Source organism: Dermacentor andersoni, chromosome 4 (assembly GCF_023375885.2).
Source record: "Dermacentor andersoni chromosome 4, qqDerAnde1_hic_scaffold, whole genome shotgun sequence".
Lineage (NCBI taxonomy): Eukaryota > Metazoa > Arthropoda > Arachnida > Ixodida > Ixodidae > Dermacentor > Dermacentor andersoni.
Window position 1 is genome coordinate 82,266,673 of NC_092817.1, and position 15,301 is coordinate 82,281,973.

At 46.3% G+C, this 15,301-nt stretch overlaps 1 protein-coding gene across 2 annotated transcripts in view; it reads right to left on the minus strand.

Annotated features, from left to right (window-relative positions):
* Positions 1 to 15,301, minus strand: part of LOC126536380 (sodium- and chloride-dependent glycine transporter 1-like) — a 111,975-nt gene that overhangs the window by 9,216 nt on the left and 87,458 nt on the right. Inside the window, exons 1-13 of one of the 2 annotated variants that reach the window (XM_050183312.3) lie at positions 14,676 to 14,995; positions 12,489 to 12,702; positions 10,420 to 10,551; positions 9,413 to 9,556; positions 8,777 to 8,933; positions 7,719 to 7,851; positions 7,144 to 7,278; positions 6,231 to 6,334; positions 5,774 to 5,898; positions 4,412 to 4,524; positions 4,077 to 4,208; positions 2,653 to 2,752; positions 2,144 to 2,250 (exon numbers count right to left, since the gene is read on the minus strand). In XM_050183312.3, the coding sequence (XP_050039269.1) occupies positions 2,144 to 2,250; positions 2,653 to 2,752; positions 4,077 to 4,208; positions 4,412 to 4,524; positions 5,774 to 5,898; positions 6,231 to 6,334; positions 7,144 to 7,278; positions 7,719 to 7,851; positions 8,777 to 8,933; positions 9,413 to 9,556; positions 10,420 to 10,551; positions 12,489 to 12,702; positions 14,676 to 14,759 (1,680 nt within the window). In that variant the 5' untranslated portion in view covers positions 14,760 to 14,995. Of the gene's footprint in view, positions 1 to 2,143; positions 2,251 to 2,652; positions 2,753 to 4,076; positions 4,209 to 4,411; positions 4,525 to 5,773; positions 5,899 to 6,230; positions 6,335 to 7,143; positions 7,279 to 7,718; positions 7,852 to 8,776; positions 8,934 to 9,412; positions 9,557 to 10,419; positions 10,552 to 12,488; positions 12,703 to 14,675; positions 14,996 to 15,301 lie in introns of those variants that run through there. The other variant, XM_055073964.2, reaches the window with a different exon arrangement.

Genomic DNA, 15,301 nt, shown 5'->3' on the forward strand with positions numbered 1-15,301 from the left:
GAACAAACTGTTAGCAATTTTTCTTTGAATAAATTAGGGCGAAATGAAATAATCTTACAAATGGGATTTAAAGTGTCTACTCTTACAGATATGAATAATTAATTATCTAGGTATATTGTGAATTTTGTGAGCATAATAAGTATTTAGAAGAATTTTAGCAAGCAATTCGTTTTGTCTCTCGCAGAAAGATGCAGTGGGTTTCACAAACGTTCCTGTGACTGTAACCCAGTATGGTAGCCCCAAAGGAAATAATTACAGGAAGAGTCAAATTGAAGCCAAGCTTTTGGAAGGGTTCTTCTAAAAATATTTTCCGTTGAATAATGAAACGGTGGCATGTCAAAAAGAAGTGTTGCAAAGATTTACTCTCATTGCATAAAGCCCACAAAGGCGATATAGCCAGACTAGGCCTGTGGAGGAAAAAGTTTAGTGGGAGGACAATTTGGATGTGGTTAGTGAAAAGCAGACTTGTTGATTCCTTGCTGAAGTTCCCACGTGACACGGCAAAGCAAAATTATTAAGATGCGTCTCTTTGGAAATTAGAAAAAAAGAAGCTAAAGACCTAGCACCGCCACTGCTTGTAGTGCAAGTTGTAGTTATGATCACTGACTGGAAATCCTGACAGTCTTGAACTTTGACACTTGAATTCTGAATTTTTTTCATTCATACTTCTGAGATTTCAACGATGCTGTGAAAAAATTTAGCCACCTTCCAAGGCATGCAGTAACACTTTAAGTATATAATTTAAATGCTTTTTTTAGGAAGATTTTGTACTAAATAATACATTCTAGAGCTTTGCGTTCGAAAAACCACGATATGATTACGAGGCACGCCGTAGTGGGGCACATCTGAGTAAATTTCCGACACCTTGGGTTCTTTAGCGCGCACCCAGCGCGCGCGGAACCCACGGGCGTTCTTGCGTTTCGCCCCTGTCGAAATACAGCCCCCGCCGCCCCCGCCGCGGCCGTGGTTTAGTGTCCCGCGACCTCTTGCTTAGCAGAGCAACGTCAAAGCCATAAGAAACCATGGCGGGTAGTGAAATTTCTTAAATATATGGTTTGATGAAAATTAGCTTGTTTAGGCTCTTTTTGGGATGGGGAGGCCGCGCGCCCAATCGGCGTTTTGTTTACCCTTCAGAGACGTGTCCGAGCGTTTACCGAAATTAATTTGGCTACCCAGTCCGTACGTGACGCACGACGCTCCCCCAGTTGAGCTGTGGCTTCGAGTCCCTTCCTTAAAGGGTCCCTGAAACGCTTTTCGTAAGTATATTTCATAGAGTGATGTCACTCTTAAATAACGTCGCCTCACGAATCTCCTGCCACAAAAAAATTTTCAAATCCTATAAATAAGCGTGGAGTTAGAGGCAGTTATCGCACCAATGCGCGGCTTTCTTTTATCTTTCGTCTCCACTAGCGTGCTGGAAGCTACTCTGGGGGGGGGGGTGGCATGGGGGCAAGGCTACTTCCGGTTCAAGCGTGCGTGGCAACGCAAGGCAGAGATCGCAAACGTGTATTTAAAGAAAAATTGACAATAATAGTATTATTGAGAACGTTCTCGCGATCACAAAATCCACCAATACCTGTTAGGCCTGCTTGCATGCCCCGGTTGCTACGTTGCTGCTGACGACATTGTGAAGAGGGCATGCAATTTTTGACTGACAAAATATTGCTAATTCCCTGTTGCATGTAGTGCAATAATAATTGACTCACACGTTCGCAGGAACTTCGCCTACAGATAGGCAGCCTTTTGTTAGTCTCAAAAAGTGTTTCAGGGCCCCTTTAAAATTCGTGGCCGTTTGCGTGAGCACATGTACGATGCTGTAGCCGCTGATAACAGAAGCAAGTTATCGGCTGATAGACGCCATTCAAGCCCATACACTAAATTCCACAGGCTCTTGCTATGCGTTTTACTACAAAAAGCGAAACCGGAAGCTCGTTTTGCTCGCATTGTGCGAGCTGCCAGAGAGACCAGCAGTTATTGAGCTCAAGGATTAGTTAGTACTGACACGCTGAAGGGCAGGAAGCCAGCGCCTCTTCCCTTTTCGGCAAAATGAAAGAAAATGACACTTGTTGATAGAGGTCGCTCGATTCCATCGGCTATTGTCGGTATTTGCGTATTCAAGCCAGTATCAAACCAATCGTCTTACCAAAATAAGCGTTGGCACCAGGTACTTCCACACCAACCTCCAGTAGAGCACGGGGAACGGATAATGGCCCAACATGACCTTGATGTCCTCCATAAACCGATCGACGCCTGCAAAAGTAGAAGGGGCATTAGCCTCGAAACATGTCAGCCGACAGAAAGCAGCATTACGTTTTGAGGTACGCGAAATAAGTTTGTGATGCCTAAACCATTGTCTGCGAGGTTTAGAATTTATAAGTGAGATGGAATTCTCGATATTTGGTTATTTTTGTTCCACAAACAAGCGCTTAAATATGAGGCTAGAAAGACGTGCGAACTGCGGCATTCTCGCGTTGCGCAGCAGCATTAGATTAAATCCCGATAACTTCTCGATAATCCCGATAAATCCCGATAATTAAATCGGACGGAAGTGCTTGCGCCCTACATGCTTATTTTTTTTACTCTATTCTTCTCCAGTAGTCACTTCAAGATGTCACACTTGGACCAACACAACACAATCTAGCAGTCACTCACCGTATATCCAGGCTATCACGATGATTTCTGTCAAGCCGATCATCAAGGCAGAGAAGCTAGCGCAGTAGTTGTCCATTAGCTGCAGCACGTACATGCCACCCTGGAATATGAAAATTACAAAGGGGCATTGTTCATGGTTGGGGCATGATTACCACGCAAAGAACGAGGCGAATTGATTTCTATCAACGTCCAATCAACCATGGCGGTCGTTATAGACGACACTTATGCTACTATGAGAGAGAGAGAGAGAGAGAGAGAGAGATATTGGTTAATAGAGAAATAGGAAGCCTGTTGGAGCCGCGGCGTAACTGTCCAGAGCGCTGTTGACACTTGGACATCGGTCAGCAGCACCGGAAAGGAGGAGAACCGATGGAAAAATTACAGGGATAGGAAAAAGAGAGGGTCGCTATTGTCGTCCACATACCACCGTAATCGTTGAGAACAAATAATCCAGACAACAACTCTCCATTAAAGGACATGCCAAACACGGAGTACTTTTGACGTCGTGTGGAATGGACCAGCAACGAGACTGGAATCGCATTTTTTTTTTTTTTTACGCGTTGCGTCTTGCCTCTTAAGGACCACACACCTTCTAAACGTATGCTCGAATTGAGATTTTGTTGACGGTTTGTTATTTTTAAATGTGCACGAGCTTAACCCACCGATGCGCTCACAACCACTTAGACTTTTGAGCGCTCAAGCAACAAATTTGGTGAGTTATTTGAAGGCTTGCTGAAGTGTTTCCAACCGTCATAACCGTGTTTCAAAACGCCTTACAAGAAGAGGTGCATTTTTTTTTCTAATATAGCTTATGCCATACATAGCAACATTTCGTGCAAAAGAACACGCGCTCCGTTCCTCAAACTTGACGTCGACCACCACGGGAGTTGAAAAATATTCAGTGTCGGTTTCATCCAAGTATTTGTTTGCGAAGTTTGTCAGAGCCACGACGGTTCTTTGTCTCACACATGCGCATGACTAGAAAATCCAAGCTTGAATTAAAAATCTGGATGTTCCTTTTCTGAGTAATCATTGCGAGCGCAGAGTAAGCCTGAACGGCAGACAGGTTTTTTTTTTTTTATGTGAAATTGTGACAAATATAGAGGTGCTCCACGTTCCGGACGCACTCTTAACTTTTATAGAATGAAAGTAAGAATATTTGGTCTTTCATCTTTCCTTAGGAAAATGCTTTTCGATGAAGCCGAAGCTCGTCATGCTCTCCTATATGCTCCTATGCCCATATAAAGAATTGAAAAGACTTCGTTCCTACCCTTTAAAGACGTTATTATCCAAGAAGAATTGGTGGAACGGTGCTAAAGGAAACGAATAAGCGCGGGGGAAGAAAAGAAGAAAGCTGAGAGCTCGTGTTGCTCCATGCAGCTTTGCCCTGGGATATCCTCCAACGTGTATGTATGTATACTCACGTTCGTACAGATGATGAGTCCCGCGAAGAACAGCGTCGTGCAAACACCGAGTAACACGAGAGGTTTTCTGTGCTGAAGCTTCTCTGGCCAGGTGTCGACGATGGTGGTAACGACCGTCTCGATAATCGTGAACTGTAGAAGAAAAGAAAGAAGAAGAAAAGCGCGGGGACAGAAGAGAATTTTGAGCGAACAACATTTAAAGTGAACCACAATAACGAGCGAGGAAATGCAAATGCATCCAGTTTCCTCTCGGTACACATTATTACGAACAGAAGGCCTCGCAAATCCAGTGCCAAGTAATTTAATTGAAGAAAAAAATGCAGAAAGCCAATTACCTGAGTTCCCATTCCCAGGGTCATGAGCATGAAGAAAAATAGGAACGCCCACAGAGGTGGCAGAGGTAAATGAGTCACCGCTTCGGGGTAAGCCACAAAAGCTAACCCGGGACCTGTTTAAAACGATAAAAACAGGATGAGTTCGCTGTGGGGAAGTGTAATACACCTGTCATGTCGAAGAGTTCACATTGCATAGTGAACCGTGAACCAGTGCACTCAAGAAACCATAACACATCACTTTCCGCACTTACCTTGTGTTTCGTTCTTCTGTCACAAACAATAAAAGCTTCATTCTGCGCTTCCAAAGCGCGTAATCAGTCAGTACACATCGCCATAAAAAACAAAGTTTAATGCTTCCAACCAGCGCATGTATGAACACACACAGAGAAACATAATGCCCAGAGTGTCAACACATTCGTCGCACTTGAATCGGCACTCAAATCATTCCAAACACGCCGGTCTGGAACAACAAGAGTTTTAATCTCGTTCAAGAATCGTACAGACATGGAGAAAATCAGAAAAAATAAAAATATGGAGAAGGAAGTTGGCTCGTGGGGTGCCAGCCCCCCTTCTACCAAGCCACAATCGCTCGTCACTCTTCGTCTTCCACCGTCCGTCGTCTTCCATTCTTGTCTTGTGCTGCCTCATGTCGCAAACGTATGTGCCTTATACTTAGCCGGCGACTTACCTCCATGCTCACGAGTTCTTTCCTGACTCTGTGTATAGCAGGATTTGATTTTCTAGAGCAGCACCGGTAGTCCACAAACGCGTGAACAAGACTTTTCCTGATTGTGTAACTTTACCGGGAGAAATCACACGGTGTCAACGCGTGCCCTTGCCAATTGAACAAGACACAATTTATGTCTCGGTGGCCATTCCTTTGTCTTTTCCTGTCTCTCTTTCTTTTTTTTTTTTTTTCTCACAGAAGCTTTGCGAGCTGTCAAAGCACGAGGAAGCACTCTGCACACTCTCTGGGCGCGAGAGAGCGCCGACCGAGTCTCGTCTCAGCCGCTGGTGCAAGTAGCGAGAACGTTCGTCCCGTCTTGCCAGCTCAGCTGGTGCCGGACATCCACGACGGAATTCGCAGGTGCTGCGCACGAAAAGCAATTTCCACCAGAGTCCACAGAGTAGTTAGTACACCGCTCTGCCTCAACCGCAAAGGGCGCTCGCTCAGCCCGCCAGGTGGCGTGTCGCTCTCAACGATCGTGACGTCGCACGGTGTAGATCCGTTTACATATGTATACATTTTTTGTTTTTTTGGCGTGAGCAGCCGGCACGACCAAATGCGGGACGTCACAACGAAAGGCACACGCATATAGCAGTAGCAGTAGTAGGTTTGCAGTGTCTCTGAGTAGCAATTACCTTGAGCAGCGACTTCAGACACGTTCACACCCAGCTTGTGTGCCATGAAACCGACTATGCTAAATATGACAAATCCGGCGAAGAAGCTCGTGCCGCAGTTGCCGAAGCAGATGAACAGCGTGTCCCTGCGAAGAAAGGCGCAAAAGAAAACGGAAACGGTGGTCAGCAGAGCCCACACTGACCCGCCAGGGGGTCCTGCTAAGTAAGAGAGAACACACACAAGGAGAAGCAAAAGCGCGCATCGTGTCAACTGCATCATCACACGAACAACCAAGATCAGTGAATGCAAATGGCGCGTCACTCATCCGCGACAAAGAGAACGAACAAGGCAAATCCCCAAACGAAACACGCGGAAAGAGCGAATGCAATAGCCGTACAGAGTTCAACAGCATTTCAGGCACACCACAGGCAGAAACAAAAGAAGGAGGGACGTGCAGTGTACGTGAAGGTGGCTTACCTGTAGCAGTTGTTATGGAAACGGTTGTAGCTGGCTAAAGTAATAAGGCCTCCCCAGCACGGAGACAAGGAAAAGAAGATCTGCATTGCAGCGTCACCCCAGACCTGAGACGATACAGGGAAAAGAATCTATGCAGTCGTAATAGGGTTGTCTGCAGTTCGCGCGCCACCGCCAGATTCGCGTGCCCTTGTGCAAGGCAGGAAGGAAGCAAGAGCTCTTTTTTTTTTCTTTTTACCAACTTTCATCTTGCTTCTATCCCTTTTTCTTTTTGTAGCCGAAAGACCCTTATCTACAGCTATGGCGCAATAGGTCTACGGTGAGTTAGCCGACGGTTACATCGGAAAACTATAGACCTTATATTTCACACCAGCGACGATCTTGTATTAATGCCCCGAACTTACCCATGTACCTGAAAAAAAGCAGTTATTCACAAGTGCGCCACTAGCAATGCCAGTAGAAGGGATTTGAAGGAAGACTTTTGTTAAACTGGCACGAAAGAAAAGCCCTAGCGAACAATCCCTGTCATAGTGAGCAATAAAAACTGAACAATATAAAAAGAAAGAGCATCTGGTACACTTTGCCTTAGCAATAGCTTCGCTCTGAAGGTTGTTTGAGGAGATACTATATAGCTCAAGGTATCAGCTACACGCAGTCTTCTTACTGTAGTATTACGCAAATAATAATGTGCGTCAAATTTTTCCGCGTGCTACGTGCGAAGCGTTGCGTTTAAGTTAACGATCGAGCACAAGAGCGAGAGTTGTAATCGAAAGCAGGAACGAAATGCAAAACATTTCACTGCGCAAGGCGTCAAAGATCATGCGTACAGTTCGCGCGATTCCTGAAGCGTAAGGCTTCAGAATTCACGCGGAAAAAAAAATAACAAAAACGCACAGTGCAAAACGAGATATCTTACCCTAGCTTCCGTAAGTCGTTCCCATTGTGGCGTCAGATAAAACATAATGCCGTCGTAAGCCCCTTCGAGAGTGCAGCTTCGGATCAGCAGAATGACGAGAACAACGTATGGAAACAAGGCTGTGAAGTAGACGACCTGCAAACCACGATGGAAATAGGACAATAATTAAAGATGAAAGGAACAAATTGTCGGAACATAAACATACTATAGAAACGGTAAGCGCGGGCTGGCGCTTGAAGCGCCAAAATGACAGCGATTCCACTATGAAAACGTAGAATGCGAAACAAAAAAGGACGCTTGGTCCGATCTATTGCAAGGCTACACAAAGCACCAAGCAGCTGGTGCATGTAACGGACGTCAGATTTTACGTTCGTTGTTCATTTACTCCGCTGCCTCTGCGGAATATTTGACGCCAGAAATTGGAAGGACGAATTGGTCCCCAGTTATACGTTCGAGCGGATCGAGAAGCAAGCCGCACAGTCTGACAGAGCGGTGTACACCGTCGAGGGATTCGTCAGCACCACCGACGATCAGTTAACTCCACGCGGAAGAAGGACAAGACGCCCCGCACTCACCTTTCCCATTGTCTTCACGCCTCTGTACAAGCAGAAGAACACGATGACCCAGCAGATGAAAAGGCACAGAGCCAACTGCCACCGCACACCGCCAAGGTCGTGCAGCCCTTCGGTCAGGTCCAGCACAAAGTTGCTGCGAATAGCAAAGCGTGCAGTCAGGGTCAGTCTCCACGCGCACCCCGCGCGGGTGCTTCCGCGCGGGTGCGGAAACACCGCCGGTAAGCTGTCGTTTCAGAACCAAGGAGAGTTTCACTAGTATTTGAATACAAGGTTATTACAGGAAATAACGACAGATACTTTTAAAGCTACTGAGGCATTGCCGGGAGCTTAACGCATCGGCTACCTGCTAGAAGAGCTTCGCTACACACAAGAAAGGAAACGAAAATTCTACCTTAGTAAATTCCGGTTGAAAACGAATAAGCCAGATGCAAATAAGTCAGTGTTCTGTGGAGCTGCGCAGGCAGCCGCGAGTGGTAATTGTAGGATAACGCGGCGTGTGGTCTCGTTATAAAAGTGGGGCGGTGGTATGGCAAAATTTTGTTACAGCAGGTTTAGAAGAGAACCAGAGACTCAAAACCGACGAAACCATGACTTGCGCTTGCGCTGGTAGAATGCGTCGCCAAAGATTTCAATATTAGAAAAAAAAAATCTTCACAGAACCCGTTATATATATATATATATATATATATATATATATATATATATATATATATATATATATATATATATATATATATATATATATATATATATATATTCTCAAGACCCAAGCTAGCAACCGTCAAGCTAGACTTCAGCATGACACGTAAGGAGGGCTAGAAAGCGCACGGATCACATATGAAAACGGCGGGAGTGATTTTTGTACATCAGCTATGTGCCAAATAAATAAGGCGCAATAAATAAGGCGCGTAGCAAATCATGACCTGAAATTTCAGAAACATATACACGATCTAACACGATCTCTTGTTCTTTGCTGGGGTCTGATCATAGCTTATCTTCTGGTCAGCACAAACTAAAAGAAAGCAGAAAATTTCACCGCCTCACTATCTGGGCCTTACTGGAAGAATTCGTCACTGGCCATTTTCGTGTTGTCCGTAGAATTCTTCACCGCATCCCAGAAGGCCGGGTCAACTTCGTCCTGGATGATGCACGAACCGTTGGCGAGGTGAACTCCTCCGTGGGCGGTGCAATTCTTTGTATCGAACCTCCGGCATGCTGCAGAGTGAATTTGTGCAGGAGCGTTCAAGTTTCCTGATATCATAAGTGAAATCATGTTGATTGCCATGTGCAGCATGCAATTAAAGGATGAGAGAACCGATGCTCAATTTATATCCATAACGGTCTGTACTCAACGAATGTATTAAGCTACACAAAAGGGGACACGGAAACGTTACTTTGTATCTAAACACGAACGAAGATGCTTGTATTATGCTTCATTATGAAACTGAATATGAAAATAAAGAAGAAAACAGTCGAAAGAAGAGCTTCGATTGCATAAAGAGACAGTGACAGAACGGCAATGAATTGTGACTTGCTTGTTAAATTGCTGAGCCGATAATCTGACCCATAAGGCGTAGATAAAGAATAGCCTGACAGCAAACGAATCATATTTTTGATACGGAGCTTTATGCATAACTTGATTCGTGCTGTTTACGATCCGACAACCGACCTTGACACAGTTTCGGAAAGCTTACCATCCGTATTCCACCAGTTGTCACAAGAACTCCATGGCAGTGTCGTGGTCAAGGATGACCCCAAGTAGAATAACGACCAGGCCAGAATCATGTTGTAATACACTCCTACCAAGGCAGTCATCAGGAACATCGCGTATCCAATTCCTGCAGAAAGCGGATGCAAAGGCGATTACACTTTCGTTTTCATTCCAACTGACACAAACGGGCAAGGCGAGAAAAATCCGAATTTAAAAAGGTAATTACCGTTTCGCCGGTCTTATTGGCAACAAACGGTGGCAAGATTGCCGTTCCTTGCGCCAAGCGCTTGCGTTACTTACATTTAATGAACACATTTTAGTGAATACTTCCTGCGTACATTTCAATGACGTACGCAATTCATAAGGACTGCTCATCAATTCCATATCATTTCCGTAACATGCAGCAGCGCGAGAATCATAAAATCATTTGACAATAGTCGGTGACAACTTAAGAATACAGTGGCAAATGTACCACTGTCTAACTCGGACAATTTGTTTAGGTGCGCCAAGTAATCACGTTCGCTCGTTTCCGTGACGTCATGGCGGAGGCGAACCTTTTTTTTAATCTTTCAGGAACTATGTTTCAGAGCGCGGACACACAGAGGCCAGGTGCAAAGAGGTTTCGCAGGCCTGAGCTCACGGTGATTTCTTCGGTTGTCTTTCCTACCTTTCGCACCTCATTTCTTTCTCTCTCTCTCTCTCTCTCTTCGTTTGTCACCGAGTATACAGATGGAACGCTTTAGCAGGGCATTTGAATACCGGGCTCAATATTGAAAAGCACTCGACGACTTCTGTATTGAGAAAGATTACCACTTATTTGCAACGTGCGGCGAAATTAAAGGTTGCTTCTTGCTACCACAGAATGTATTAATGACTTGCGAATACAAAAAAAAAGCAGTGCTTCTTTAACATGCGCCATTTTAAATGGAATGTCAAAATTTTTCACGGCAGCTGTTCACCCGGAATGAGAAAATTAGCGGTAATTTTCACCTTGAAATAACGGTGATATCTTCCATATGGTGATCGGCCCTTCACTGGCGTACTGGCCGAAGGACAGCTCCAAGAGGAAGAGAGGTAGTCCCACGAATAGCAGCATGACGCTGTAAGGGATGAGAAAGGCCCCTGCGCGAAAAAAATAGGCAAGGCGAAGATCATTCCTGTGCACACGTGTAGGCGGACACTGAGTGCGTAACAAAGTTTAGCTGTAGCCTTCTTCGACCGTAAAGCAGAGTTGATTCTTGCAGGCGGCTATCATCGGCACTGCTGAAACAGGTCTATATGCAGACAAGTTTTTGTTTTGAATTGCAGCTCAAATCTTCGCAAAATAGTACCGCGACAGTCAAGGAGCTTACTGCAAACGAAGGTTGACTAATAGCGCTCAGCAGTTGTCGGAAAGTGACAACGCCACATTTGTTTCATTGCCTGTGGAAAAAACGTTTGAGTACACTGATTTTAGTGGTAGGTGCAGCGAAACAGTCAGTTAATTTTCTACAAACATTGGTGCAATTGTACATTTTACAAACACGAGCTTGAAGTGTACAACAGATGGAAAATTGAAGCGATCCTTTGAATATCCCTCGAGAAAATCGATGGAGTAAATGATCGCAAAAGCGCGAGTTCTTTACTTTCTTTTGCGCTTCCGCTGCGACAAGAAAGCTGCGCAACTTTGTGCACTCGGTCACAAAAGTTGACGGACCATGGGATCACAGAAAACGTTCAATTTCCGAGCAGCCTGTAATAGTAGTCAGTAAAACCGGACATCACAACGTTGTTCACATATATACTGAAAGAGGCTGTAAATGCGAATACTAGGCTGCGTTGTGAGCCTGCGCAGATATTGAGCTTTTTCTCAGATCTCGTGTTCCGTAAAAAAATTTGTGGTTCACTCGAATGTATACGTCCTTATCGATAAGACAAGCTTTCCGACGTGCCTTTATCGAATTCGGGCTTCCTTTCTGACGTCATCCCTCTTGCATGCCGGTAGGGTGTATACGCTATGGCCAAAGCAACTGCGGACTGCCACAAGTGCCCACAATATGAGTTGCGTTACAATTGTTCACCCTATTCAGTATGAGCAATGTGGGGTTTTCTACGAATTTGACCTTCACGTGTGAATTTTTCGAAGTAGTTGCACGAAATGTTCTCGCCAAAGTTTCCTTTGCTGTGTAGTTATTTTGATCTGTCTCCGAGCTCTTAGGGATCGGGAAGCGAGTACATACAGTGACTAAAAAGTTCGCCAGTAATGTGTAGTCGGCAACACTTGAGGGCTAGAACCTCTTTAGCTCGATTCCTCTCGTGAAGGCCCCGTGTACCTGTTGCTTTAGGGAAGAATAATACTACGCCCAACAAAGCCGCAACTAAGCGCGTTACACAGCTCTACACGGCCACTTACTCGGGAGTGTCCCAAAATAAACAGCGTAATCTACGGTATTGGCCACACGAAAACACTACAACGGTGCTCGGACATATCGAGAAGACGCGAGCGGCCGAAGTGAGCATGCTCACATGGATACGCACGAGTGACAAGAAAAGGCAAAGTTCAGAATGAGTATACACTCGCGTATCGTAGCCGTGGTCATTGTAGCGACGATTCCCGAGAGAATGAAAAGATTTAGTCGCTTAATTAGAAAGGACCAGAGTTATATCGGTAAGAACGTAAGCGCAGTTGATTAGGGCGCTAGGATGAAACAAGATCAGCCTAAGAAGGGACGGCAAAAGAGCATCGAGGCTTGAACGCGAAGACGCCAAGTGGCGTCATCGGTTCACCGAAGGAGTGGCGGGCAAGAAACGAATAAAAGACTTCACATGCACGTTCTCAAAAGGAGGTCTACACGAGCACTGCAATGGTCGCGACAGGGCTTTGAGTGCGTGCGTTGGTAGAACTGGAGGGAGTTGAGGCACGAGGCTTCATGATGGTTTACAACAGGCTTTCCACGCTTTACCGCAGCCCATAAAATGGGCTTGACTGTCTTCGTTTCTGTGCCGCTAAACTACCACAGAATGAAGAGTAACGAGAAAAGGAGGAGAAACAACGAACCGCCACAATGATTGGCTCTTACCTCCTCCGTTGCGGTAGCACAGGTAAGGAAACCGCCATATGTTTCCGAGGCCGACGGCGTAACTGAGGCACGAGAGCAGGAACTCCACACCCGAAGACCAATTGCCACGCTCCTTGTTTTCGTCGACATCGCGCGAGGCCGTGATGATCACCTCGGGGATGTCCGGCGGGGGCGGTGGCAACGCCACGGTGTGGTGGTGGTTACCGTTAGCCTGCTGCATGGCGAAGGGAGAAAAGAAAAAGAAAGAACGAGAAAGAACTAGTCACTGACGGTGTCGATCAAAACATATAAAGATACATCGAACGAGAACGTTATATAGGGCTGAAGTAACGAATATCGCCCCATCTAACCTTGGCTGACGTTCTTGTGCCGTCAGTCATGATGCACGCGTTGTGCAAGAGGTTACTCGAACAACAGCAGTTTCATTTGTAGCGGAGATGAAACCACGCTTAATACGAACACGGTTCATGGTAATGCAAGTGCCTAATTAATTTTTTCGAGCTGAGTTTAAGCACATGACTCCTTAAGGAGTAACAGTCGCAGTCGGCTAACCCCGTGCCTCTCGATGGCTCTCTGCCTTTCACATAAGCATTGTATGTAAATGGCGAATCATTAATAAAAGCAATCGACCTGAGAGGAAACAATGCCGCAGTTGTAAATCGGTTTACTCAACCATGAAGCACCAAGGAACACGAGAGGTCTGGTCACGTGAGATGCGAATTGCTTGCCTCCGTGGCAATATGCAGAAGAGGTCGTGACACGTAACCCACAATAAAACGAACTTTGCTCCTCGAGAAGCAGAAATAAAAAAAAAGAAGTTTCCGCCGTGCTGGATCAGGGGATGTGGTGTTCTGGATCAGGGGATATGGTGTTCTGCTATACTGAGCACGCGGTCGCCGGTTCGATTACCGATCGCAGCAATCGCATTCTGATAGAGGCAATATGCAAGACCGCTCGTTTATCGAGATATGTTCGCACGTCAGAAAACCCTAGGCGGTCAAATTTAAACGGGAGCACTTCACCGTGGCGTAATTCTCATATAGTCCCTACGTTGATGTGAGCGTTAATCGCAAGACCGGAAGCGCGGAAACTCGGAAAGAAATCAAGCCTGATGTCTGCGCTGAAGTTAAGCCACTCTATCAAATTAATGCAGCAACTCCATCAAGCCTGTGATTCAACCGCACGTGGAAAAATAGATCACCGGCTCCCGCAGCAAGCTGTCCTGCCCTTCGCTCATTACGGACTGGTCTTAGAGCACGTGACAAAAGCAACAAGCAAACTACTGCCGAAACATACGTCATTCAGGCCGAGAAATGAGCAGAAGCCTTCCAGCGTTAACAGTGTAATACTGTTTCAATAATCGCATGTGATCAAAGAGTTCATTATGTGAGTCACTATTTCGGGACAAGATGACAAACTCGCGACAAGCAATGTTTGCGCGCATGAAAGGATAACCAAATAAAATACATAAGAAGCAGTGAGGAGCGCTAGAGTTTTCATTTTGCTGCAAGATCAATATTTTATGCGGTCGTTTGATGTACAGACGCATGAAACAAAGAAACAAAAACATCGTAACAGAAACCATCGTGAATTAAAGTCAGTCAAAGCTCTCTTGTTTGACCCAGCTGCTTATCTCCACGCCTCTCCTTGCAAGAGTGAGCATACCACGATTTCTATAATGCTCGTGCCGCCTGGCGCATATGTTTTTCCCTCTCAAATACCTGTAGTCGCAAATCACTGCATGCTCATATTTTTATCGCAAAACGTATCGAAATGTGTGATCGTCCTCTCGGCAACACGTGCAGTGTCGACTCAGGGCATGTAGACGCGGAGACGATACATATTAGCGTGTTGCTTTGAAGGCCCTTGCTACTTACGTAATTTTCTCGCAATAAAAGAAATACACGAATCTTTGTCGCACAGCATCATAACCTGCTGCGGAGTGACTGGAACACGAGAAAGTTAACTCAAGGTCGGATGCTACACGAGTCAGAACGAGCACGTGCCGGGACAATGCTAGCGGGACAAAGGGAATAATTTAACAGTGCCTTAACAGTGCACAAAGCTCGAAACATCTACTGGTGCACGCCATTTGAGCTAAATACGGCGCACCAAACGGCACCTCCTCGAGTCGCGTGTATCCCTACAGACGCGACGACCGTTCCACGGATGTGGCCCGCGCATTACCTCCAGCATGGGCTCATGGTCGGCCTCGTTACCCTCCTCGGTGTTGGCCTTCAGGAAGTAGTACTGGGGGATGCCTCGCAACATGGCACAAGTTCAGCAGCTCGCTTGCGTTCCGAGTTCCGGCACCTATTCTCACAAGGAATTTCCTTCTGCAGAACGCAACCGCGACGACGTTCAATGGCGGGGATACGTAGAAGGCGGTGACGACGACGACGAGCGATATACACAGGGACTTGACACTGGCCGCGGCGGTCGTCTCACAGCCTCACGAAGCCTCGCTGTTCGAACAACAGCGATGCCCTCCCTCTCAGCCCAACGTGTCGCCGCCGGCAGTAACGTACGACGCGACTGCGGGCTGTCAATAAAAGGGAGACCCGCTGTACGTAGAGTCCCCAGTGCTCGGCGTGAGGTCACGTGCTTCTCGCCGCGGATCGACGTCTTGGCAGGCGGGCCACCTTTTGTACAGGTACTACCGACGCGAGCGACCGAGAGGCCCCCAGAGCCCCAAGTCGTCTCATTAAAACGTTCCGCTCGGCACGGCGCACGCGCACTTCCAAGCCGCGACGAGGGCAGGGCGCATCGCGCCCGTGCGTTGATTCGTCCGCACCGCCAGTTCGTCACAGGTA